The 25,224-nt window shown below is 35.6% G+C and overlaps 1 protein-coding gene across 2 annotated transcripts; it reads left to right on the plus strand.

Moving 5' to 3' along the window:
• The first annotated feature begins 7,494 nt into the window (after positions 1–7,494).
• Positions 7,495–13,242, plus strand: LOC114320903 (uncharacterized). Of its 2 annotated transcripts, XM_028267992.2 has the most exons (4): positions 7,497–7,816; positions 9,815–9,871; positions 10,152–11,836; positions 12,705–13,242. In XM_028267992.2, exons 3-4 carry the CDS (start codon positions 10,180–10,182, stop codon positions 13,058–13,060), a joined length of 2,013 nt encoding a protein of 670 aa, XP_028123793.1. In that variant the 5' UTR covers positions 7,497–7,816; positions 9,815–9,871; positions 10,152–10,179; the 3' UTR covers positions 13,061–13,242. The 2 variants fall into 2 exon arrangements, with proteins under 2 accessions (XP_028123794.1, XP_028123793.1); XM_028267993.2 differs by lacking the exon at positions 9,815–9,871 and having other exon boundaries at positions 7,495–7,816.
• Positions 13,243–25,224: the final 11,982 nt, after the last annotated feature.

Raw genomic sequence — 25,224 nt, forward strand, 5'->3', positions numbered from 1 at the left:
CACCTGTTAGACCGGTTCAACCTGTTTGAACTTTTTGGACCACTGGAAATGGACCAAAGGAGCATTGTTTTTGGATAGAAAAAAATTAAATTTTCGCAAGAATTTTTGAAAAAAATTCAAATAAATTTTGTCCAAAAAATTAATATTAGAATCGACCCAACCCACATCCGTGCCGGACACCGCTCGACCGCCTGGCCGATCACCGCGCACGCAGTTTGTGCTAAGGCCCATTTTGTCCATAACTCTCCCCTTCTACAAACTTGGGATGCCCCTTGGGGCCCAACCCAAGTGTTACCACCTAGAACTCATATACACACATAAGTTCTCTTAAGTTTCCAATGTGGGACAAGCCTTACAAGGAAATTCACATTTTATTTTTTAATTGTTCATTCCACAAGTCCTAAAATGACGTCAACTTTCCATTCACTCATAAATGGTTTTGACGAACCATTTTCACTGTGTGACTTGCCATGAGGCAAGGAACACATCACATCTTTGGACCCATCCTAAAAGACGTGTGGGTTCTACTCAAATTTGGGCTCAAAGTTGGCCCAAAATAAGCCTATAAAACCATTATTTCCAACACGTACTATTACCATAAGACAGTTCCAATTGAAGAAATCCATGTATAAATACATTTAAAAAAAAAACTTTGTCTGTATTCTTGGTAAATTGATTTTTAATAAGCATTACATAATAAATGAGTTTCTTTTAAGGATTAATTAAACTAAAATTAATCAAGTATTACACTATTCAAGTAAAACAATTACAATTAAACAAATCCTTTTGAAAGAAAAACAAACAAAGATGTATTCTAAAAAATGTCAAATCAAAATAGTATTATATCAGAAATCGATTTTATAAACATTAGCTTCAAAATTAAACAAATATTAAAAGTAAATGCCATAAATATTTGGTCGATTCCTTCACTTGCCATCCTTCTCTTTTCAAACCCAACCCATGATTCAATGTTAGTTTGTACCCTTCGTTCAATGATGAACTTTGATTTCGATTTTGAATAAGGAATTTCAAAACCCTAAAATCGATTTTGATCCCAATGAAGCCCTAGTTGAACTGTCTATCATACCAACTTATTTTGTAAGGAAACTCTCTTATATTCCCTCTAAAAGATATTTCAGTTGGACAGCTCATCACATTCCATCCAATTGTGGACGGAAGGTGACGACAGGGGTCTAATTGATCAATTTGTGAAAAGTTCAAGTACTAAATTGAAATAAATCAAAGTATAGGGGTCAACGTGAAAAACGCATGAAGTTTGGGGAGGGGGAAATGATATTTCCTCTACTAATAATCCCCTCACTATGAATTCCCTCCATTCTCTCTCTAAAAACAAATGGGGCCTCAGTGTTCAAAACCTATTTTGGATTTGTGGGCTACATCAAAATTTAATTTTGATGAAATGACTAATAAAACAATCATCTTTAAGCATTATTCTTTTAAAGCTTCAAAAATATGTCGTAAGCACCTTTAGAGCAAGGTTTTTTTTTTTTTTTTTTTTTTAACAAAATTGAATCATGTTAAAAGAACCTTCGAATGCGTGTCTCCCTTTGAATACATTAATTAATTGCCAAATATGGTCTAAACTGATGTATATGAATTCGAGGTTCCTCATTCTGAAAAAGTTACGGGGGGTAATGTTGGCATCATAAGTAAATAATTTTATTATTAATTATTATTTATATAATTATAGGACGTGTGGCACTCTTCTACTCATTTGGAGGTTATGAGAAATTATGAATCATTAAACACATGTGAAAAAATGATGAATGACAAAGTGGAGAACATGGAGTATGAATTGGAGGTTAAAGGAAGTTATGGAGACATAGAGATGAAGTGGAAGATCATGGAGCGTGAAGTGTGGGAGATGAAAGGTTATGGTAGTTATTATGTAATTTTTTCCTACAAATATTTGCCTATAAATAGTCATTCATAGCTACATTGTAATGGACATCGAACTCAAATCAAAGACAATTGATTTATATTTTTTCTTATCATTTATATTTCTTGGTCATTCATATTTCTTACACTTTATTTTCAACACTTTTGATGCATAGGAGTAGAGGTAATTTTATCCATTTCCTTTTCAAAGCATAGGAGTAGAAGTAATTAATTATTACTTTAATTATTCACTCAACCATCCCAATTGTTCACTTAATCATCTTTCTCCGTCTCTCTCATTTTTTTTAATTTTTCTTTTCTCTACATTTGGCAATGTTGAAGGTCTCTTCATAGAGACAAAACAACCGTTAACACAATCGCTTGATAATTGACTTGAATTTAGTTTGTAAGAATTTTTTATTCCTTATTAACACAATCACATTTATAATATATATATATATTTTTTAAGAAAAATAAGACAACAGATTATTATAAGGAGCATGTCAAGGACCCGCTGAAATGTGCCGATTTGGTAAAAAAACTATGAAGATTGTATTCGTAGAGACATGTGGCGAGTGAGTTCGGCAGATAAGTAGGTTACCTAAAAGAACTTTTTGAATCATTATACTGAGTACAAAGCTAATTGTTAGTTTGAGTGTCACGTTGTCACTAGTATTTTAAAGAACCAAAATTATTGTTCCCATGCTTTAGGTTAATTTCTCTGTTAGCGTTCTTCTAAAAGTCACTGAAAGATTTTATTTTTATTTTTTCTCACTTTTCTACATCTTGGAACTGTGGTCTCATTCACAGATGTACAGACAAGTGGCTTGTGCCCATTGAATTTTTAGGAGTTGGCGAGTTATGCCAAAACATGGCTTGATTGGATGTTCTTTTGGTCCCAAACTCGGGTCTTCTTATGATTCAACTTACTATAGCAGTTGACTTGTAATAGCATACCTTCAGTTTGTTTTGTTTTGTTGCTTTTTGCTATTTCAAATTTTGTAACTATGCATCATACATTTCAAATGTCTGATATTCTGTTTTTTTAGGCTGAAACAACTGTAATGCATTTTTCTTGCCATTATCTTGTGAGAATGGTTTCCCTAACCTTTTCAACGATCATGTACTTGTTGGGCGAGGATTCCTTGACCCTCTTGTCATGCTTTGATTAGAAACTTCATGTCAACAAAATGTGTCATCTAATCTGCCAAAATTGTGTCTAATCTGCATCGATCAGATAACGGATACTATGTATTCGGATCACGTTTGTCTGAAAAAAATGAACGATTAGAAAATTAATAGTTCATAAAAAAAGTGATCTGAATACATAATATTCGTTATCCGATCGACGTGATTTTTTTTGAGAATAATGTGCTCAACAAATCTTAAAATGCAAATAATTTAAATTATCTAAAAATAACCTAAAAATTAGCTCAATAGGATAGACTAGACCCTCCAGTAAAGATGATGGACTGGAGGCAAGCCCCAGCCCTATTGACACTATTGCAGGTTCTTGTGTTGTGGACTAGTCTCGGTTTGTGCCAATTGGACTAATGACGATTTGGGCATGACTAATTTGAAAGCCTTCGAGAGCATCTCAATGTACAAAACAAATCATTAGCAACCTTTAATTGGGCCTTTTTTTTTTAAATTGCTTTTGAAATTTATTTAGAGAAGAAAATTGTTTTAGGAGTAATTATATTTTTACACACCGTTCACTTTTTGTGCATATCATTTCTTAGTGCACACACTAATAAATTTGTTTATTTTTTGTTTTATTCATTCCACACGCTGAATGTTTCAAATATACCCCCAAGATATAATATATGCACACATTAACATAAAAACTCAACACATTATATGTACACACACCACAAAAAAACATAAATTCACGCCACACCCTAAACGTAAATTTAAATTGTACCCTACACACATGGCATTTTGTGACACTCTCTGACAATTTTTATTATTTTTGTTATTCATTCGGTATTGACTGAGGAAGGGAAGGAATATTATTGGTATTAGTTGTCTGAATAAATTTAAAAAATTCAGCAATTAACAACCAAATAAAATAATAAATTTTGGTTTTGTATTTTTAAATAAAATATTAATTTTCAACATACAACTATCAAATCATAGAAAAACTTTCATAACTATTCTGAGGAATTAAATTTATGTTTTTAAATCCGTATTTTTGAACCATTTATATATTTTCGATTTTATAGTTCTGAACTATTTACATATTTTCAATTATCTTTTTTTGAATGAGATTTTAATTTTTTTCATTCTGTCTATTCACATATTTTTAGTTTGATGTATTTATTTTTGTAAAAGATGTGTACCAAGAATTTTCATGTTCAAAAGATATCTATTAAAAAAACTAATCTTAAGGTTTGGTATGAGTATTGATGTCTATATTACTCATTTTGTTTAATGATAAAAAATTTTTTAAAAAAATTATTTAATATGTGCACAAAACATAAATGATGTGTAAAAATAAAATTACCAATATTTTACAGTTTTAAATTATAAGGATGCAAATTTGTGCAAGAAAAGTAGCAAGAAAGTGCTTCATGCTTGGGACAACAACATTTGATATTGGATGATATTGAGAGGGCACTATCAATTGTTTAGTTTGCCGACATCTTGGGTTAGGTGAAGAAGTGATGATGGTGAGGCCTAGTGAGCCTTATCAATGGACTTTGTGGTTCCTTGTAACTATTTTATTTTTGTCTTTTACGACTGTGAATCCCACATAAACAGTATGTGCAACTCTCAAGTCACGGTTGAAAAAGGAGTATATGATGCCTTCGTTTGACGTTGGGATTAATTTAATTTATTAAAAAATAAAATAAATTAAAAAATTAATAAAATAAAATATTAAATTTAAATTATAATAATTTTATTTTTTTCTCACAAAGTTATAAAAAAGTTAAAAAAATTTATTCTAAACAAATTTTTTTAACCAAATTAAAATAATTAAAGAGTTAAAAAAATCAAATTAAAAAAATACTTCCCAAATGAAGTGGATAAAGCCCGAAGAAAGTGGAGCCAAATGCCCTTTTTGACATTATGATCATAGTAGCCGACATCAAAGAAAAATCTAACTGTAAACATTTGAAAAGAAGCTATTAGGTGTTAACAATTTGTGAAACATTGGGGACACTTTTGCTTGTCAAATCAAATCAAACTTGATTCAACAAGGAGAAACAAATGTAGTGAAATTTTAATCCAAAAGAAAAATTACGGAGACACAAAATCATTTTACCGAATAATTTATCATCCATATTAGATGGGTTTAATCAAATTGAGAGGTGGTTTAAATCTAATTCAAATTGTGTTGGCATATTTTTAACGATTCATCAAATTAGAATAAAAATTTAAGTAAATTTTTTTTTTAATATCAAGTGTTCTACGGAGGATTTTAGAATTTCATCAGAATACCGATCGACCGGCCACTATAATTTTTTCTTTCTTTTTTTTTTTGGCCTTCAGGTGGTCGAGCTAGTGAACGACCGGCCAATGCAATTTTTTTTTATAAATTTTTGCCTTGAGGTGGTCATCTAAAAGGACATTCGGGAGACGTTCGGAGAATACCGACACAGTAATAAACAGTGATTTGATGAAAGGTACATTAGTCCTCATTTCAATCATAAAAAAGTAAAATCTTCAATTTGATACTTATTCCATACAATTGTTGGAGCAGTAAAAAAAACTTAATTTTTTATTAAATTTAAATTTGATAAAAGATTTAAATAATTATTAGAGATGGTCTTAGAAGTTGCCTAACCTCAACTTGAAACTCAAGATTATGGGTCCAAATTGGATCCAACTTAAAGCCCTGATTGTCCATAAATTTGATATATATGTATATATATATTGGCAACTAAGTTAATTAATTTATTAAAAAAATTTAGATTATCTAGATGTTTACACGGGATGGAATTCCCTTAAAGTTAACAGAGATAAAAATTGATTACGTGAAGATTTTGTGGTAGGTTATTTATGAAAATTTTTTAACATTCATATTTTTTAAAATGAGTGTGTTATATGTACTTTTAGTTATATCATTTTTTAGTTATAATTAATTTTTTAAAATTATGACATGGAAAATGCGTGGTAGCTCGAGAGTGGGTTGGCTCGAACGGCTCGACAGCCCAAAACGACGTCATTTTGGGCTGTTTTTTTTTTTTTTTCCTTCTTCTTCTTCGTCGTGCTGGTCTGAAACCAGAGGGAGAGGAGAGGGAGAGGGAGAGAGAGAGAGAGAGAGGAGGCAGGTCGTCCGTCGCAGCCCTCTGCCGTCACCTCTACCCGATCGTCGCAGCCCCGCATCGGCCGATCGTTGTCGCAGCCTCCGCGCCTCCGCCCCTCCTCCGCCTTCGCCCCCGCCTCCGCCTCCACCCCGATATGTTGGCCCCCTCCAGTCCCCCCTCCTCCTCCTCCTCCTCCTCTGCCCTCCTCCAGCCTCTCTCTCTCCCTCCTCCTCCTTCTCTCTCACTTTTCGAGCCAATTTCGAGCTGAAGCTCTCGAGCTACCAATCGCTACCGTTATGACATTATTTTAATTATGGCTCATAAATTTTTTTGTTATGGCTCGTATTGTGTTTGGTTATGATATATTTTTATGGATAAATTACTAATATGTCCTAATAATTGGACTTAATTCTCATAAAATCCTATTGAAATGTAAAATTGTATTATTTTCTTATTTAGTTATATAGGTGTATATGATACATACTCTTTGAAGGGTATGTACTATAGTATTTCTTGTTATTTATATAATAGAAAATTCTACTATACACACCTACATACTATATGTATCCTTAGTTACGTTATTTTCTCCTTTAGTTATAACTAATTTTTTTCTTTACTTATGACATTATTTTGACATATTTGATTATGACTTTTTTTTTGTATTTGATTATGATTTTTTTTTTAGTTATAACAAAAAAAATATGAAATTGTGTCAATTTTTTTTTTTTAGTTATAAAGTATATATGGTACCAACTTTTTTTTCCACATATAATATATAATAAATATAATTTAACAATTTAAATTATTTTAATATACTAATAATTATTACATTTATATTTAATATTTTTAAATACTACATACACTACTCAGCACAAATAAATATACTAATAATTATTACATCGATCATGCTACGTAGCTCGAATGTCGCGGCTCGAAACGCGGCTCGACACCAAAACGACGTCGTTTTGGTGTCGATTTTGTTTTTTTTTTTTCTGGTTTTACAGAACGAAGAAGAAGAAGAAGGGAGGAGAAGGAGGAGGAGGAGGAGGAGGAGGAGGGAGGGGAGAGGGCCATAAAAACCGGTTTGAGGAGGAGGGGAGGTTGGGCTGCGATGGAGGAGGGGCTGAGACGGAGGAGGAAGCAGCAGCGGCGGCCGGAGCTGCGACGACGGCAGGGCGGGGCTGCGACGACGCCGACCTTCTTCCTCTCCCTCCCTTCTCTTTCTCCTCTCCCTCTATTTCTCCCCCTCTCTTCCTCTCGAGCCTGGTAGCTTCGAACTACCAGGCATTTTCCTTATTACATTTATATTTAATATTTTTAAATACTACATACACTACTCAGCACAATTGAATCATAAAATGTTTTCTTTTTAAAAGTAAAAAATGGGTTTTGATTCGAAATGAAAGGTGCCACGCGTGAGTCACGTAGGGAGCACGTGACACGAACACGATTTGCAAGCAGAGTCGCTGAGTCCTCGCCTTCGGAAATCGGCTTGGATTTGGCGAGGAGTGGAGTGGACCGATTAATTTATCGCCGTGGTTTTCATTTCCTCGGATATCTCCATCGCCGATCTCACTTTCTCCGTCCAGATTTCCAGATTCCGGCGACTCCGGTCACCGTCAGCTTCCTACAATCACCGCATCAAACAATCTCTCTCTAATCAGGTCTCTCTCTCTCTCTCTCTCTCTCGCTCTCTCTCTATATATATATATGTTGTATGTATTATTGTATTCTCATGCTTTCAAATTGATTATGACTTTCAATTTATGATCTTGGGGTTGTACTATCTTCAATTTGTTACCTAGTAGCTGTTGAAACTGTCATATCCTATAAACCAGTGAAAATTTGGATTATTTAGGAAATAGGAACATTTTTTAGACAGTAGTGGTCACTTATTGAACTGTGATGATATTATGGTCAAGATTGTGTTTAGAAATTACATTTTTAGAAATGAAAAAAAAAAAATCATAAAATAAAATAGGGAGCAGGTTGAGAAGAATCCAGTTTGAGAAAATTTTGGGATAGAGATTACTTCTTAAAGATTGAAGGATTACTCTGTTAAAATCAAATAGATTTGTTTCTATTTGCACTTTTTTTTTTTTTTTTTTGGTATGCAAAATATAATTAGTTTTAGTAAGTTACTGCTTTCTAATACTAATAATACATTGGAGCACTCTTGAGCTTCTACTTCGTTGGCTCTTTTTCTGCTATCATTATCTTCCTCTTCTGGTTTTGTATTATGTTTGTCTCTATGAAGGCAACAGAATAACTATTAGTAGCTTTATTTAAGTCATAACTTGGAGTTCTGGTCTGTGAGCTCAAAATCGAGGAATGACATGAAAATGGGTGGAATTGGGTATTTGAACATGTTACCAGACAATCTCTTTTTGTAATTGTCATACCAATGACGGGCTGCAATAAGTTGTTCTTGCTTGTTATAAAATGAGACTTATTGCTACTCAACAGCTTGAAATATTGTTGGCCTTTTAGCATACAAATTACAACAGTTAAGGATTAATGACCTCTATCTGCATGCTTAAAACCCTTGATGGGAGGTTCATTTCTCTGACCCAATAAGAGTGAGGAAAAGCTTTCTTTAGAATAAACATGAATGAGCATTTCATAATATGTTGATTACCTTAAAATCGCTAAGTTCAGTTCAACAGTTATACCCTTTCCCTTCTAAACAGATATTATCAGTTGAGTATGTCACTCTTTTGATCAGAAGAGGATGCATCAGAGTGGGTTAAAGGTATATACCTTTTATTGGTGACAGGATGTTGCCATCTGACATAAGCATCACTCACAGTCTATAGGTGTTTTGCTTATGCTGGCGTGGAGCTATGATGGATTAATCTATTGGGCAGAATTTAGGTTTAAGATTCTATCATGTTACTGTGAAGCGAAGTCTTACATCGCCCAAGTACTAAAATAATATTAAGCATATAAGTATGAGGGCACCCTCACCTCTTGAGCCAGCTTTTGAGATTGACTTCTATCCAAGACCATGTAACATGGTATAGGAGCCAAAATACTTAGGGATGGGTAGGGTGCATGTCACTGGCCTGCACGCTGCAGGTGCTGCCATGTGAGCGTACTGGGCGTGCGGGAGGGTGTGAAGCAAAGTCCCACATTGCCCAATTACTAAAATAATATCAAGCATATAAGTGTGAGGGCACCCTCACTCTTGAGCTAGCTTTTGGGGTTTAGTTCTACCCAAGACCGTGTGACAATCTCAGTTATTAGTTATTTCATCAAGGACCATTATCAAAATTTCAAATACCCATGGAATTGTTAGGCAGGACGAGTCCTGCTGCAGTTTTTGGAGACAACATTTGTAAAGAATGCTCAACAATAATTTGTTCTCAGTTGAAATATTTCAGTTTTAATAACTGAAAAAGAAATTTTATGAAATCAGATGCTGCCTTATTTTCTTATCCTAATAATTTTGCTTTCATTTATCTGGCTATTTAATCAAAAAAGCATTTTTGCGGAACAAATTCAACATAACTTTTAAATATTCCATCCGACATTAATCTTGGGCCAAAATGAGAGGTGATTTCCATCCATCATGTGCAAACCTTTCTGCTGAATGCATATGGTGTATGCATGCCATGGATTATTACTTATAAGCTTATATTATAAAATTCCTTTTGCTGTAGGTTATGTACAATGTGGATGCGAACAATTTTGTGACAGCCAAACAGGGAAAGGGGCAGGTAGACCCTGGTTAACCTGTGTAAAACAACAGTCATTAATTTGACCTAGTTGTTTTTCTTGAGATTCTGGCTTTCTTGATCATTTGTTCTATTACCTAACACCTGTATGCTACCTTTTAATTCTTTGGCTTAGTTACCATCTCAATTTTTATGGTCTTTGTGTCAGCATGCAAATTTAAACTATCTTCCCTTTAAAGTCATTAAAATTGACAGCATTTTTAGTTTCAAAGCTTCTAATTTATGTTTCTGATATATTTATCTGCATTTGGTGGAAAAATAGGGAATCTTACAATAGTCAGTCCAAGATAATGGTACGAGGTAGAGATGCCTGTTGGGAACACTGTGTCCTTGTTGATGCAACAAGACAGAAGGTTAAGTGTAATTATTGTCAACGGGAGTTCAGTGGGGGAGTTTATAGGATGAAGTTTCACTTAGCTCAAATTAGAAACAAAGATATAATTCCTTGTGCTGAAGTACCAGACAACGTGCGGGACCAGATACAGATTTTATTAAGCACCCCCAAGAAACATAAAACCCCCAAGAAACTAAAGGTGGATCGGGCAGCCAATGGTCAGCAAAATAGTTCCTCTGCTAGTGGCGGTGCTCATCCCAACCATGGATCCAGTGGGCAGCGTGGAAGCACGTGTCCATCTTTCCCATGCCCCTCTCCCAGTCCACAGCCAACTGTTGATGATGCTCAAAAGCAAAAGCAGGACAATGCTGATAAGAAGATTGCTGTATTTTTCTTTCACAATTCTATTCCTTTTAGTGCAGCTAAGTCCATGTCTTATCAGGAAATGGTGGATGCTGTGGCAGAGTGTGGGGTGGGCTATAAACCACCCAGTTACGAAAATTTTAGGTCCACGCTTTTGCAAAAAGTGAAAGGAGATATAAATGAGTGTTACAAGAAATTAAGAGATGAATGGAAGGAAACAGGTTGCACGGTCTTGTGTGATTGCTGGTCCGATGGTAGGACCAAATCGCTTGTGGTCTTTTCAGCTACATGCCCTAAAGGTGCATTATTTCTAAAGTCCGTTGATGTGTCTGGCCATGCAGATAATGCGCATTACTTGTTTGAGCTGCTTGAGTCGGTTGTTTTGGAGGTTGGTATAGAAAATGTTGTACAAGTAATAACAGATAGTACTCCTAGCTATGTTTACGCGGGAAGGCTTCTCATGGCCAAGTACTCTTCATTGTTCTGGTTTCCGTGTGCTTCGCATTGTATTAATAAGATGTTGGAAGATTTCAGCAAACAAGAATGGGTAAGTACAGTCTTGGAAGAGGCAAATACCATCACAAGGTACCTTTACAGTCATGTGGGGATTCTAAATATGATGAGAAAGTTCACAGGAGGAAGAGAATTGATTAGGGCTAGAATTACTAGATTCGTCACTAATTTCCTCTCCTTGAGGTCCATTGTGATTCAGGAGGATAATTTGAAACACATGTTTTCTCACCCAGAGTGGTTGTCATCGTCGTATAGTAGACGCCCTGATGCCCAAGCTATTAAGTCCTTGTTGTATTTGGAGAGATTTTGGAAGTCTGCACATGAAGCAGTAAGTGTTTCTGAGCCGTTGGTTAAAATCCTAAGGATTTTAGATGGGGATATGCCTGCAATGGGCTATGTATTTGAGGGAATAGAGAGGGCAAAGGTCTCCATCAAGGCATTCTATAAAGGCATTGAAGAAAAATATGTTCCGATCTGGGATATAATTGATGGCAGATGGAATCTGCAGCTTCACTCGCCATTACATGCAGCAGCAGCATTCTTGAATCCGTCTATTTTCTACAGCCTCAACTTTAAAGTTGACTCGAGAATGAGGAACGGGTTTCAAGAAGCCATGATGAAAATGGCTACAGAGGAGGACAAAATAGAAATAACCAAAGAGCATCCCATGTACATAAATGCTCAAGGTGCTCTTGGCACTGAGTTTGCGATCATGGGAAGAACGCTAAATGCCCCAGGTATGTATGTGTTGCCTTGCATTTTAATTTCCATGTCCACATTCTGTTCTTTAGAGGAATCCCATGTTTGAGGAAAATGCCGAGTAAAAACCATTAATGTTTTCTGATTAAATTATGCACCTAAAACACCATGATACACCAACCAGTGTGATTCCAACATTGATATATTTATGCTACCATTAAGTAGTATTCATGATGATCATAAATTAAAATATTTACAGGAAAAAGGGCGTGTGTTATATGAATATTTCCAATGAGTCATTGATACCCATGAGATGTCCTTTGGAAGCCCCTTCTATGTGCCTGTTTGGTGCAGCTTATGGTTATTTTGGGGGGAATCTGTTCACAATGTATGATGGATTAAGACATAAAAATAACTAAAATAAAAAGTTGATTATCAGAAAGCCATGGTAGGGGTGTTTTTAGTATTTCTTTCTTTCTTTGTTTTTCAATATCAACTTTCAGCTTTCAAAAATTGCACCAAGTAGGCCCTTGGTGCTGTTTTGCTGCAAAATGGACGTTTTATAGCTTCTTTTTTTTCTTTTAAATTTTTTTTAAGATTTATACCAGATTGTTTGGTGTAGCTTTGGTTATAGCCTATGCAGTAAAAATAGCTTAAATAAACTAAAGAAAAATAAATTATCCTCGTATTGGAGAGGAATATTTTTTATTTTGCTTATAGATCATCAACTTAAGGCTTGGTTTGGTTTGGTTTGGTTTGGTTTGGTTTATAGATCATCAACTTTCAGTTTAAAATAAACAACGACAAACAGGCTCAATTCAGGCTTCATGTTCCCTCATCTTTTGAAGATAATTATCACTGTTCTCCTGAAAAACTTCGCACTGATTCGCCATTGTGTGTCCTTAGGTGATTGGTGGTCAGCGTATGGTTATGAAATCCCCACACTGCAAAGAGCTGCAATACGGATACTGAGCCAACCATGTAGTTCTCACTGGTGTAGATGGAACTGGAGCACTTTTGAGAGCATACACAGCAAGAAATGCAATTCTTTAGAGATGGATAAATTTAGTGATCTGGTTTTTGTACACTGCAATTTGTGGTTGCAAGCAATTGTTAGAAGTAGGGATGGGAAATGTAAGTCCATTATTTATGATGAAATAGATGTTAGCACTGAGTGGCCCACTGAATCTGAATCTTCACCTCCTCTCTTGGATGATTCTTGGTTGGAAAATCTACCCCTCGATTGCAGAGGTAGCCTTTGAACTTGTAAATATGTATAGAAGAGAGAGAGAGAGATTCAGCACTTGATTTTGTATCAAACTTCACTCAGAGTTACTTAACAATGACCATTATTTTTGTAGTGGTCATTGTAAATAGCTGTAAAATAGTTAATCAAGCTTGTATAATTGAATTTATCAACAAGTTTTTTTTTTTAATTGATAAATTACTAACCTGTTCAATACTTCTTATGATATAGTTGACGGAATGCAAAATTTAATATACTTTAAACTTGAAAAGGTGTAGGGTAAATTACATTTTGCATCCTTACATTTTGAATTAAACTTCACTTTGATCTTTACATATGAAATCATAATAGTTAACCTTTTATATTGCTAGTCAAATTTCACTTTGGTCGTTGCACATGAAATTGTGACAGTCAACTACTTGTATTTTTGGTTAAATTTCACTTTGGTCCCTATACGAGTATTAATATTCCATTTCTGTTACTCAATTGTTTAAATTTTTAACAGAATTTAGTCATGTGATAAGAATGTGACTATGACATGAATGTAAGAAAAGAAAATCGTCTACATTTTTTACCGATATATACTTTATCCTAAAATTTACTTCAAAAGATAACTATATTAGGTTAAAATAAAACGTAGATTGTGAATAATTAAGAAGATAAACTAGGGTTTTATATAAATTGAAATCATGAAACTCTATTTTTTTACGGTAATGTAGTCTTCTGTCTATTTATTTTTCTTTATCTTTGACTTCTTTGTCGCATTTTTTTAATTTCAAAATGTCTACTTTCTTGCCTTTTCATCCTAATTTTTACCATACAAACAAATATATATACATATATATATATATATATATTATATTATATAACTCTCATGTGCTTATCATGCAGGACAAAGTGTATTGGTGAAAAATATTGATGATTTTTTTTCTTTTACCCTCATTTTGTAGTCACATTTTTGTAACATGACTGAATTTTGTTAAAGATTTAAAAATAAAGTAACAAAAGAGGAACATTGACCCTTGTATAGGAGCCAAAGTGGGATTTGAGTAAAAATACAAGAGGTTGACTATCACGATTTATGTATAGAGGCAAAAGTAGAATTTGACCAAAAGTACATGGGGTTGACTACCATGATTTCATATATATAGACCAAAATAAAATTTGATACAAAATGCAGGGATACAAAATGCAGGAATACAAAATGTAATTTACCCAAAGATATATATATATATATATATATACCTCTCTCTCTCTCTGTCTCTCTCTCTCTATTTCTTTTTCTTTCCCTAGATATGAACCTGTTTTAACAGATAAAAGATTTAGCAAAAGACCGTACAAGAAAAACCAAGAATCTTCATTCAACTATGCCCTATTATGTAAAAATGGCCTGCAGCCCGTGGACAAGATGAGCTTGGCCCATTTAGGTCTAGGCCCGAGCCCAATCCGAGACCTTGGGCCTAGGCCTGGGCCATCATTTTTAAAACCCAATGCATTGGCTCACTTAAGGCCTACTCAAGGCCCAGCCAGCCCGAGGCCCAGTATCTTTTTTAGTGAAAAATAATAAAATTTTAGTAAAAAAAATTAAAAAAAACAACAAAAAATGTTCAGGCCTGCCCAAGCCCGAGCCCAGACCAACTGGCCAACCTGTACAAGGTCCGAATACCCCTAGACCTAATTTTCTAACCCGTGGGCTGGCCTGGCCTGGCTCGAATTTTGGCAGGAGCCCACAAGGCGCGACATGGGCCGGGCCGGCCGGGCCAAATTTACACCCCATTCAATCTTCAGCTAAGTTCAGGAATCATTCCAAAATCATATCATAAACATAATAAAAAATCAAAATCTTCAACTCACTAATATCATTTTCTTCCGTTTTCTCACCAAACAAACAGAATATTGATTGGATTCTTGAGATGTAAACAATACGAAAAACACAATGCAGAATGCTTTGAGATTAAATGTAACGCTCCGAAATAAATATAATAAACCATCTACGACGATAAATAATAAATATATAAATCAGAGTATAATATCCTTCCATTACATAAGATTCAGTTGTACAAAAGGATGACACATGCGAATATACATTCATAAGTCCTAACCATAAATCTATAACGTGTGTCAGCAACAAATGTATGAAATAAAAGTCGAACAAATAATTGAAATGCCCTAAAGGTTACAATTTTTCAAGACTGTACTTGGTTACATCAAAATAAATTTAAATCCAATACAGATAAAGCCCTAGGCTTGTATAAAATAATATCAACAAGTAAACAAAATGAAGCTCTTTGTTCCAATCATCCCAAGCTATTGCCTTGGCAAAGGCATCTCACCAACACCTGAAAATGGCTTTCCCCATATAGGGTGAGCCAAAGCCTAGTAGAAATAATCCAATACAATATATGAATCTTAATAAAGATATAAGGGTGACATACATATGCAATGGTTATGACCAAAATGTCTTACACTTATTTCCCAAAAACCATGTCATGCTCAGTTTATATCACAATTATCAAATTATGTCCTTTACAATAGAAAACAATGGAGAAATTTCAAATTGGTACAACCTTTCACGAATATTTTGTCCGCGGGAAACCGTCAAACGACACCCATGTAAACATAGCCTATACAAGCGCTACTATTGCCATTTTACGGATATTTCATCCGCAAGAACTAGTACCCATGTACACGCGCATTTTTTGGGACTTTCACCCTGGACACGCAGGCCAACTTGATTTGATGATACACACATCTTTTTCACGTTCATCTATTTTTCTCAAAATCATTATACATGTACAATGTATCAAGATATGATAATGCTCAATGCAAATAGATGAAAATTTGGTTTCAATTCACCTAATCCTCATACAATTTCTACAATAATCATAGTTATCCTCCACCGATAGCCCAAAGCAGATATTTCTAAACAGATATAAAATTTCCAAAACCGACAAACATTCCAATTTCAAGATGTGAACAATAATACATAACCAACTTCACTATCCATATGAGTATATATCCAATTTCACATTTCCAACATCAATTCTATTTATTTATACAAAATAAATATTTGGGACATTTAGGGCAAAATCCATTTTTTCTTCCAAAATCCATTCCAAGTATCAATTCAACAATTTTATCACAACTCACCCCCATTTCCAATCTCACAACCATCTTTAATACATCCATTTGAAAACCCCGCTTTTGATTTTAAACCAAAATCCTAGGTTTGTTCAAAATCCTTCAAAATCACAAGATTCTTTTATAAAAATAAATAGCTAAGTTAAAAATCATAAAAGAGTGTAGAGAATCCCTACCTCAAAGCTAGAAGACGAAACAAACGCAGATGAAACTCGAATGAAGCCAAAACCCAACTCTATTTGGATAGAAATGAAACTCTAGGTGAACTCTACCTTTTTAACAAAGGGAATAGGGTAGAGAAATCAATGGATCCAAGTGTTTTAGAAGTGAGAATGTGAGTTTTCGAGAGAGAGGGTCTCAACTTTTAGAAAGTTTAGAGAGAAAGAGATATCAAAAAGTGATATAAAAAGTGATTTTTATGAACTAATATACGCACAGTCTATTCGAGTGCAAGAAGTGACGCTCGAGCGCCAAGACACAATAAAAAAGACGTCACCGCTCAAGCGTAGGCAGTGACGCTCGAGCATAGAATACACACTCTCAATAGTTTTACAAATAGAAGGCCAACGCTCGAGAGCAAAAAGGGGAGCTCGAGCGCAATACCGCTCAAGCGTAAGAAGCTTCGCTCGAGCATAAGAAGCTTCGCTCAAGCGAAGAATAACAAGTCCTAGTAGTTTTGTAGACCTGCAAAGTACTGAGAGTTTACAAAGCCAGCTCAAGAGCAAGAAGTGGCGCTCGAGCATAGAAGCAAAATTCTGGGCAACAAGGTTTCTGAAAAACAAGGTACCAACATATTCCAAACATAACCAACACATCCCAAAAGTCAAACTCAAGTAGAGAAAATAGGAATAAAACAAGAACAACAATACAAAACCATAAAATCCGAATCCAGAATATCAAATGAGTCGAGTCTTAAACCAAAATCGCTATATTAAAACTTTAAAGGAACAAGATTTACATGCGATTGCGATTCTTTGAGGCGCCGACCGAGAGGGATGGAGATCTAGGGTTTTAAAAAAGAAACACACAGATCAGAGGAAATGAGTGATTGTGAACTTAGAGAGAGAGAGAGAGAGAGATAAAGACAATGAGAGATCGAGGTAGGAGAGAGTCTTAGAATGAGGTGGTGACATCGGTAGAGTTGGAGGCGATGATGAGCAGTGGGTCAAATTGGCGGTTATGAGGTGATGGTGAGGAGGATGGAGAAGGAGATCAGACTCAATCTAGACCTTCGACGCTGTCATCGTCAACTCTAGTCTCCGTCTGGTTCGTCTCTTCAGCATTAGAGAGAGAGAGGAGACGAAAAATAAGAGTCGTAGAAGAGAGAGAGAGAGAAAGAGAGAGAGAGAGAGAGAAGTGGGTTTGTGAGAAATGGTTTTATGTTATATAGAAATCAGAAGTGTCCTTATGGACTTCGTAGTTTCGGGCGTGGTCCTTTAGACAAAAGAAATCCAAATTTTGATTTATAGTCTGTGTACCCTAATTTTAATTACATAAATATGTTTTTAATATAAATGATATTTTTAGATTCATCTTTTTGAAAACTTTAAAATAAGATTAATATTAAATATGGAATTTTAAAAAGAATTCTAACAAATAGACATATTGTCTTATTTTGTAACTAATTTTAAGAAAACATATATGAAAAGGCAACTATATATTTGATATCATTAAATTATGCTTCAATACAATAGAATTGGAACTTTTTCTCAAGATGTGGACTAAATGACATGAATTTTTGGTCATGTGTTTTATGATTTATGCAAAATAATAAAAATTCAAAGCCAAAACAACATTTATATATACATATATATATATATATTTGTAAAAATATCCATGTGAAGAATTTTCATCAACGGACTATTGAAGATAAACTTATGACTTATTAAAGTTTTAACACCATATATATATATATATATACCAATTTCATTTTGTAATTGTAAACTAGACAAATGTATGCGTGTCCCATTTTTGAATTTAAAAACGTTTTAAAAGTGTATAGATTAGCACAAATAATGCACAAAATATGTGAAGTTCGGGTGAAGTTCGGCAGAGGGGACTGGTGTGGGAGACACTGAGTTGTGTTTTGGGAGTAGTGTGGCTGTGCCTTGGGTTGGAAATAATGGTTTTATAGGCTTATTTTGGGCCAACTTTGAACCCAAATTCGAGTGGGTCCCAAACGTCTTTTGGGGTGGGTTTAAAGAGGTGACGTGTTCTTTGCCGCATGGGAAGTCATACGGTGAAGACGATTCGTCAAAACCGTTTATGAGTGAATGAGAAGTTGACGTCGTTTTCGGATTCATGAAATGGACAATTCAAGAAGTAAAATGTTAGTTTCCTTGAAATGGTTATCTCACATTGGAAACTTAAGAGAACTTATGTGTGTATATAAATTCTAGGTGGCAACACTTATATGTGTATATAAACTTAAGAGAACTTATGTCTGTCTGACCGGCCGGCGGTGCCAGGTGCGGTTGTGGTTCGGGTCGGTTCTAACATTTAATTTTTCTAAATGAAATTAATTCAAGTTTGAATTCAATTTCTGTCCTAAATTCTTTCCTCCTTCGGTCCAAGTACAGCAGGTTCAAAAAGACCAAACAGATTTGGTTTTTTCCAAGACAGATTCAAACTGCCCAGCAGTTTTTGAACAGATATGAAACTCTTGCAGTTATCTATTCGAAATTTGAATTGTATCTGTTGCACCTATTTATTCAAAAACCTACCTATTTGGTTTGAATTTCAGACCTGTTCGGGTCTATATATACTAGGCCATTTCCAGCAATCAAGGCATCCTGAAAACATCTATAAAAAAAATCCGTTCCCTGGCCATTTTGCTCTTTCTTTGCATAATTCTTCATATTAATTTTTAAGGAATACTTTGAGAGTATAGAACACCAGTTTTGTTCATCGTACAAATTGTTTGGAGTGCTAATACAATTTGTGAAGATTATTGTATCTTGGAAGATAGGCGCCACCGCAGCGAGGCGAATCTGTCTTTAGGACAGAGTGTCACACACTCGACTTGATCTTTTGTACTTTTACATTTTGGTAAAATAAATTATGTAAGTAATTTATTTTTATTTGTTTGATTTGTTTCAAGTTATTTAATTTATACAGAAGATTGTTCCAACAGTTAAGGAGTCTGATTTTGGGTGATTCATTGTCTGATGTGTGATTTGATTTTGTGGTTTCATGCTTTTCGTTTTTCATTTTTGTAGAAAAAAAAAACAATTTGATGAAAATGTTAATGATAAGACAACACAATCTCTTGAACAATCTCTTAGAATTAATTATTGTGATTTGTAAGGAAAAAAAAACAATTTGATGAATATGTTAATGATAAGACAACACAATCTCTTGAAGAATCTCTTGTTGGGAGAAAACAAAAAAAAAAAAAACCAATTCGAAATATCCGAATCCGACACAAAAATAGCGGAAGTAGTTTATTCTCCCTCTTTGTGTGAACCTATTAGGAAGCAATTTAATAGAGCACAATATATTCTGAAAATAATCTAAAAGCGATGATCCAACAATCACACAACAAGGTGACAGCAAATTTTTAACATGGAAAACCTTCCCAATGTGGAAAAGAAAAACCATGGGACTGTAGTCCACCAAATATCTCTACTATCAACAAATAATGGGTATACAAGAGTTCTCTCTAGATAGAACTAGAGGCAAACAATCAAGAACAACTTACAAATAAGCTTCCTTGGCAACCAAAGATCAAAATACAAAGTTTAGGAAAAATCTCACCAAAAATGGGTACTGTTCACGGGCCAAAAACCAGCAGTAGAATACTCCAAATCTGATCTCCACCGTCCAGAATTTAGAGTCTTGAGTTATGAACTCGCCTACCAAATTTCAGCTCAATCGGACTACAGATGCTTGTTGATCGGATAGCTTGATCACTGCTGGACAGAATTTCTCTTCTCCTCTCTATTTTGGTGGCTGCTGCTACGTCTCTTTTTCTGTGTTACAGAGAAAGGGTTTGTCATCCTACACTCATGGGCCAGATCTTTTCAAAAACATAATCTCTCCATGTAGGCTTTGGAACTCACATGAGTTTTACTAAATGTTTTGGGCCTTCCTCCACATAGGAGGGAAACCCAACCCAACAAATCTCCTCCTTTCCGACTAGGTGGAGGGATTCTCCATCCCAGCAATTGAGCAACATGTCTCAAGATTCTCCCTTACCAAAGCTTTGGTCAACATATCAGCATCATTATCATCAGTATGAATTTTTCCAAGTTCCATCAACTTATGATTAAGAATTTCTCTTATCCAATGGTACCTCATGTCGATGTGCTTCGACCTCGAATGGAATGTAGAGTTCTTAGCCAAGTGAATAGCACTTTGGTTATCACAAAACAACACATGTTGTTGTTGTTTGAAACCAAGTTCCGTCAAGAACTTTTTCATCCATAGCAACTCTTTACAAGCTTCCGTTGCCGCAATAAACTCTGCCTCTGTTGTAGAGAGTGCAATATATTTTTGCAACCTCAACTGCCAAGAAACAGCCCCACCTGAGAAAGTGATCAAATAACCCGAAGTAGACTTACAGGTATCCACATCTCCTACCATATCTATATCAGTGTAGCCAACTAAAATTGGTTGTCCATTTCCAAAACTGAGTGTCAACCTAGAAGTGCCTCTAAGATATCTCATTATCTACTTTACTGCATTCCAATGCTCTCTTCCTGGATTTGAAAGAAATCGACTAACCATACTAACTGAATGAGCTATATCTGGCCTTGTGCAGACCATTGCATACATTAAGCTTCCTACATCTGAGGCATATGGAACTCTTTCCATATCTTCATTCTCTTTATTTGTAGAAGGGCTTTGATTAGTGCTTAACTTAAAATGAGTAGCAAGAGGTGAGCTAACCACTTTAGCATTGTTCATATTGAATCTTTCAAGCACTTTTTCAATGTACTGCTCTTGTGACATGTACAACTTCTTCTCTTTTCTGTTTCGATAGATTCGAATACCAAGAATTTGCTTTGTTGGCCCCAAGTCTTTCATGGCGAAGAACTTGCTTATTTGCTTCTTCAATTTGTCAATTCTTGAAGGATTCCTGCCAACAATCAACATGTCATCAACATAGAGCAGTAAAATAATAAAATCATCATCAGAGAATTTCTGCACATATACACAATGGTCAGAAGTAGTTTTCATGTAGCCTTGCTCCTCCATAACTGACTCAAACTTCTTATACCACTGCCTGGGTGCCTGCTTTAGACCATAAAGACTTTTCTTTAGCTGACACACATAATCCTCTTTTCCTTTCACCCTAAAACCCTCTGGTTGTTCCATATAAATCTCTTCCTCCAAGTCACCATGAAGGAAGGCAGTTTTCACATCCATTTGCTTAATCTCTAAGTCTAGACTAATGGCTAAGCCAAGAACCACACGAATAGAAGACATTTTTACAACTGGTGAGAAGATCTCATCAAAATCAATGCATTTTCTCTGACTGAACCCTTTAACAACTAGTCTAGCTTTGTATCGTGGTTATGAAGTGAGTTCATCATGTTTCACCCTGCACACCCACTTGTTCTTTAAAGCTGTTTTTCCCTTAGGCAACTTTACCAACTCAAAAGTGTGATTGTCATGCAATGATTGCATCTCATCTTACATTGTATCAGCCCATTCTAGCTTATGATCATCTTCCATGGCTTCTGCATAACCCTCGGGCTCTCCCCCATCAGTCATTAACACATAGTCATCTGCAGAATACCAAATGGAAGGATATAGGTCTCTAGTTGACCTCCTGGTTGGAACATCTGGTGGTATCTCTAGTGTTGCCAACTGCTCAAGAGTCTCATCACCTGTCTCAGCCTGTAAGGGATCATTTGCATCACCTAAACCTTATTGGTCATCTTGAACATCATGTTCAACCTATGCAGGTAAATCTGTCAGAGGAACCGGATCCAAGTTAACTAGACCATCACAATGCTAGGACATTGTGTTCTCTGCTTTTTCAATATCTTGTATAGTTTGATCTTCAATAAACACAACATCTTGGCTTCTCACTAGTTTCTTGTCAACTGGATCATATAACCTATAGCCAAACTCATCTAAGCCATAGCCTAGAAAAATGCACTGTCGGGTCTTCATATCGAGCTTAGACCTCTCATCTTTGGGAATATGAACAAATGCTTTACATCCAAAGACACGTAGGTGATCATAGGAAACATCCTTACCAGTCCAAACTCTGTCTGGTACATCAAACTGAAGAGGAACACATGGTGTGAGATTAAGAACATGTACAACTGTGCTCAAAGCCTCACCCCAAAAGGATCTTGGCAACCGTGCATGTGAAAGTAAGCATCTAACTCTTTCAACCAGTGTTCTGTTCATCCTTTCAGCTAAACCATTCAACTGAGGAGTCTTCGAGGGTGTCTTTTGATGTCGAATACCCTGTTGTCTGCAATAATCATCAAAAGGACCATAATACTCTCCCCCATTATCTGTTATGATGCACCTGAGCTTCTTCCCAGTCTGTCTCTCAACTAAGGCTTGGAACTATTTAAAAGTCTCCAACACTTGATCTTTGCTTTTTAAAGTGTAGACCCACAACTTCCTTGAATAATCATCTATGAAGGTCACAAAGTAACGGGAGCCACCAAGTGTTCTTGTCTTCATAGGACCACAAACATCTGAATATACCAAATCAAGTACATTTGGCTTTCTTGAAGGAGGGGAACTCTTGAAGGAAACTTTATTCTGCTTTCCTGCCAAACAGTGAGTACACCTTTTCAACAATGCATTCTTCATTCTAAACAGAAGATTCTTTTTAGCCAATGTTGCCAGGCCTTTCTCACTCATGTGTGCGAGCCTTTTATGCCACAATTCCACTGTAGACTCATCATCCACTGCATTAATAACTTCTTTGGGGAGCCTTGCTTGCATTACGTACAAAGTAGAATGTTTCTTGCCTCGAGCCACAACCATAGCACCCCTAGTGAGCTTCCACTGACCATTACTGAAAGTGTTGCAATACCCTTCATCATCAAGTTTACCTGCAGAAATCAAATTCATAGGGATATCAGGAATATGCTTTACATCTCTAAGAACCAACCTCGTGTCATTATTCGTCTCCAAGTGCACGTCCCCAACACCAATAATTTTGGCCAAGCCATCATTACCCATCTTTATCGAACCAAAGTCACCAGGTATGTAGGATGTAAAGAAATCTTTTCGAGATGTAGCATGAATAGAGGCACCACTATCAATCACCCAGTTGGTCTCATGGCATGCTATGTTAATAATATCTTGATCGTAAACAATGAGAAAGTCTTCGGAAGTAGTGGTGGCAACTTGATCATTATCCTTTTCATCATGCTCAATCACTTTCTCCTTGTTCTCTCTCTTCAATTTTCTGCACTATTTCTTGATGTGCCCTTTCATGCCACAATGATAACACTCAACATTAGCAAACTTGTTGGGCTTGCTTCTACCTCTATCTCTGTTCTTCGGACCTCTGCTCTTGCTTCTCGCCCTCCTTTCTGTAACGAAAACCTCTGACTGTGAAGAACATCCCTGTGATTTCCTCCTCATCTCTTCATTTAAAATACTGCTCTTAGCCAGATCCATATTGATTACACCATCTGGGGCCGAGTTAGATAATGACATTCTAAATGTCTCCCAAGAGTCCGGCAATGTACCAAGCAAGCATAACCCCTGTACCTCATCGTCGAACTTGATACCCATTCTAGCCAACTGATTAATTACTCCCTGAAAAGTGTTCAAGTGATCTGTCAATGGAGTTCCATCTTGGTATCTCAAGGTCATCAATTGCTTGATTAGAAATATTTTATTGTTTCCAGTCTTCCGAGCATATAATTGTTCAAGTTTGTTCCAGAGTGTACATGCATGTGTCTCTCCACTAATATGATTCAAAACATTATCATCCACTCATTGCCTAATGTACCCACACACTTGTCAATGTAGTAATGTCCATTCTTCATCAGATTTATTTTCTGGTTTTTCAGTAGCAAACACCGGTAGGTAGATGAAATTGTTTCACATAAAGGAGGTCTTCCATTTTTCCTTTCCATGTGTGATAATTAGAACCATTCAAAGTAACCATTCTACTTAAATTTGCTTCCATTATTCAACACAAGACACAACAATACGAACTTGGCTCTGATACCATTATGTTCGGAGAAAACAAAACAAAAAGCCAATTCGAAATATCTGAATCCGACACAAAAATAGCGGAAGTAGTTTATTCTCCCTCTTTGTGTGAACCTATTAGGAAGCAATTTAATAGAGCACAATATATTCTGAAAATAATCTGAAAGCGATGATCCAACAATCACACAACAAGGCGACAACAAATTTTTAATGTGAAAAACCTTCCCGATGTAGAAAGGAAAAACCACGGGACTGTAGTCCACCAAATATCTCCACTATCAACAAATAATGGGTATACCAGAGTTCTCTCTAGATAGAACTAGAGGCAAACAATCAAGAACAACTTACAAATAAGCTTCTTTAGCAACCAAAGATCAAAATACAAAGTTTAGGAAAAATCTCACCAAAAATGGGTACTGTTCACGGGCCAAAAACCAGAAGTAGAATACTCTAAATCTGATCTCCACCGTCCAGAATTTAGAGTCTTGAGTTGTAAACTCGCCTACCAAATTTCAGCTCAATCGAACCACAGATGCTTGTTGATTGGATAGTTTGATCACTGCTGGACATAATTTCTCTTCTCCTCTCTATTTTGGTGGCTGCTGCTACGTCTCTTTTTCTGTGTTACAGAGAAAGGGTTTGTCATCCTACACTCATGGGCCAGATCTTTTAAAAAATATAACCTCTCCATGTGGGCTTTGGAACTCACATGGGTTTTACTAAATGTTTTGGGCCTTCCTCCACATAGGAGGGAAACCCAACCCAACATCTCTTAGAATTAATTATTCAATAATGATTCAGAGTACTAATTTTAGTGTTTTAATAGAGCACTAATGACATGGTAAAGAAAAAAAAGCACAAGACCAAAATAACCCATCACAATGGATTGGACCC

This window comes from Camellia sinensis, chromosome 13, assembly GCF_055761805.1.
Source record: "Camellia sinensis isolate YWXY chromosome 13, ASM5576180v1, whole genome shotgun sequence".
NCBI classification, from domain to species: Eukaryota; Viridiplantae; Streptophyta; class Magnoliopsida; order Ericales; family Theaceae; genus Camellia; species Camellia sinensis.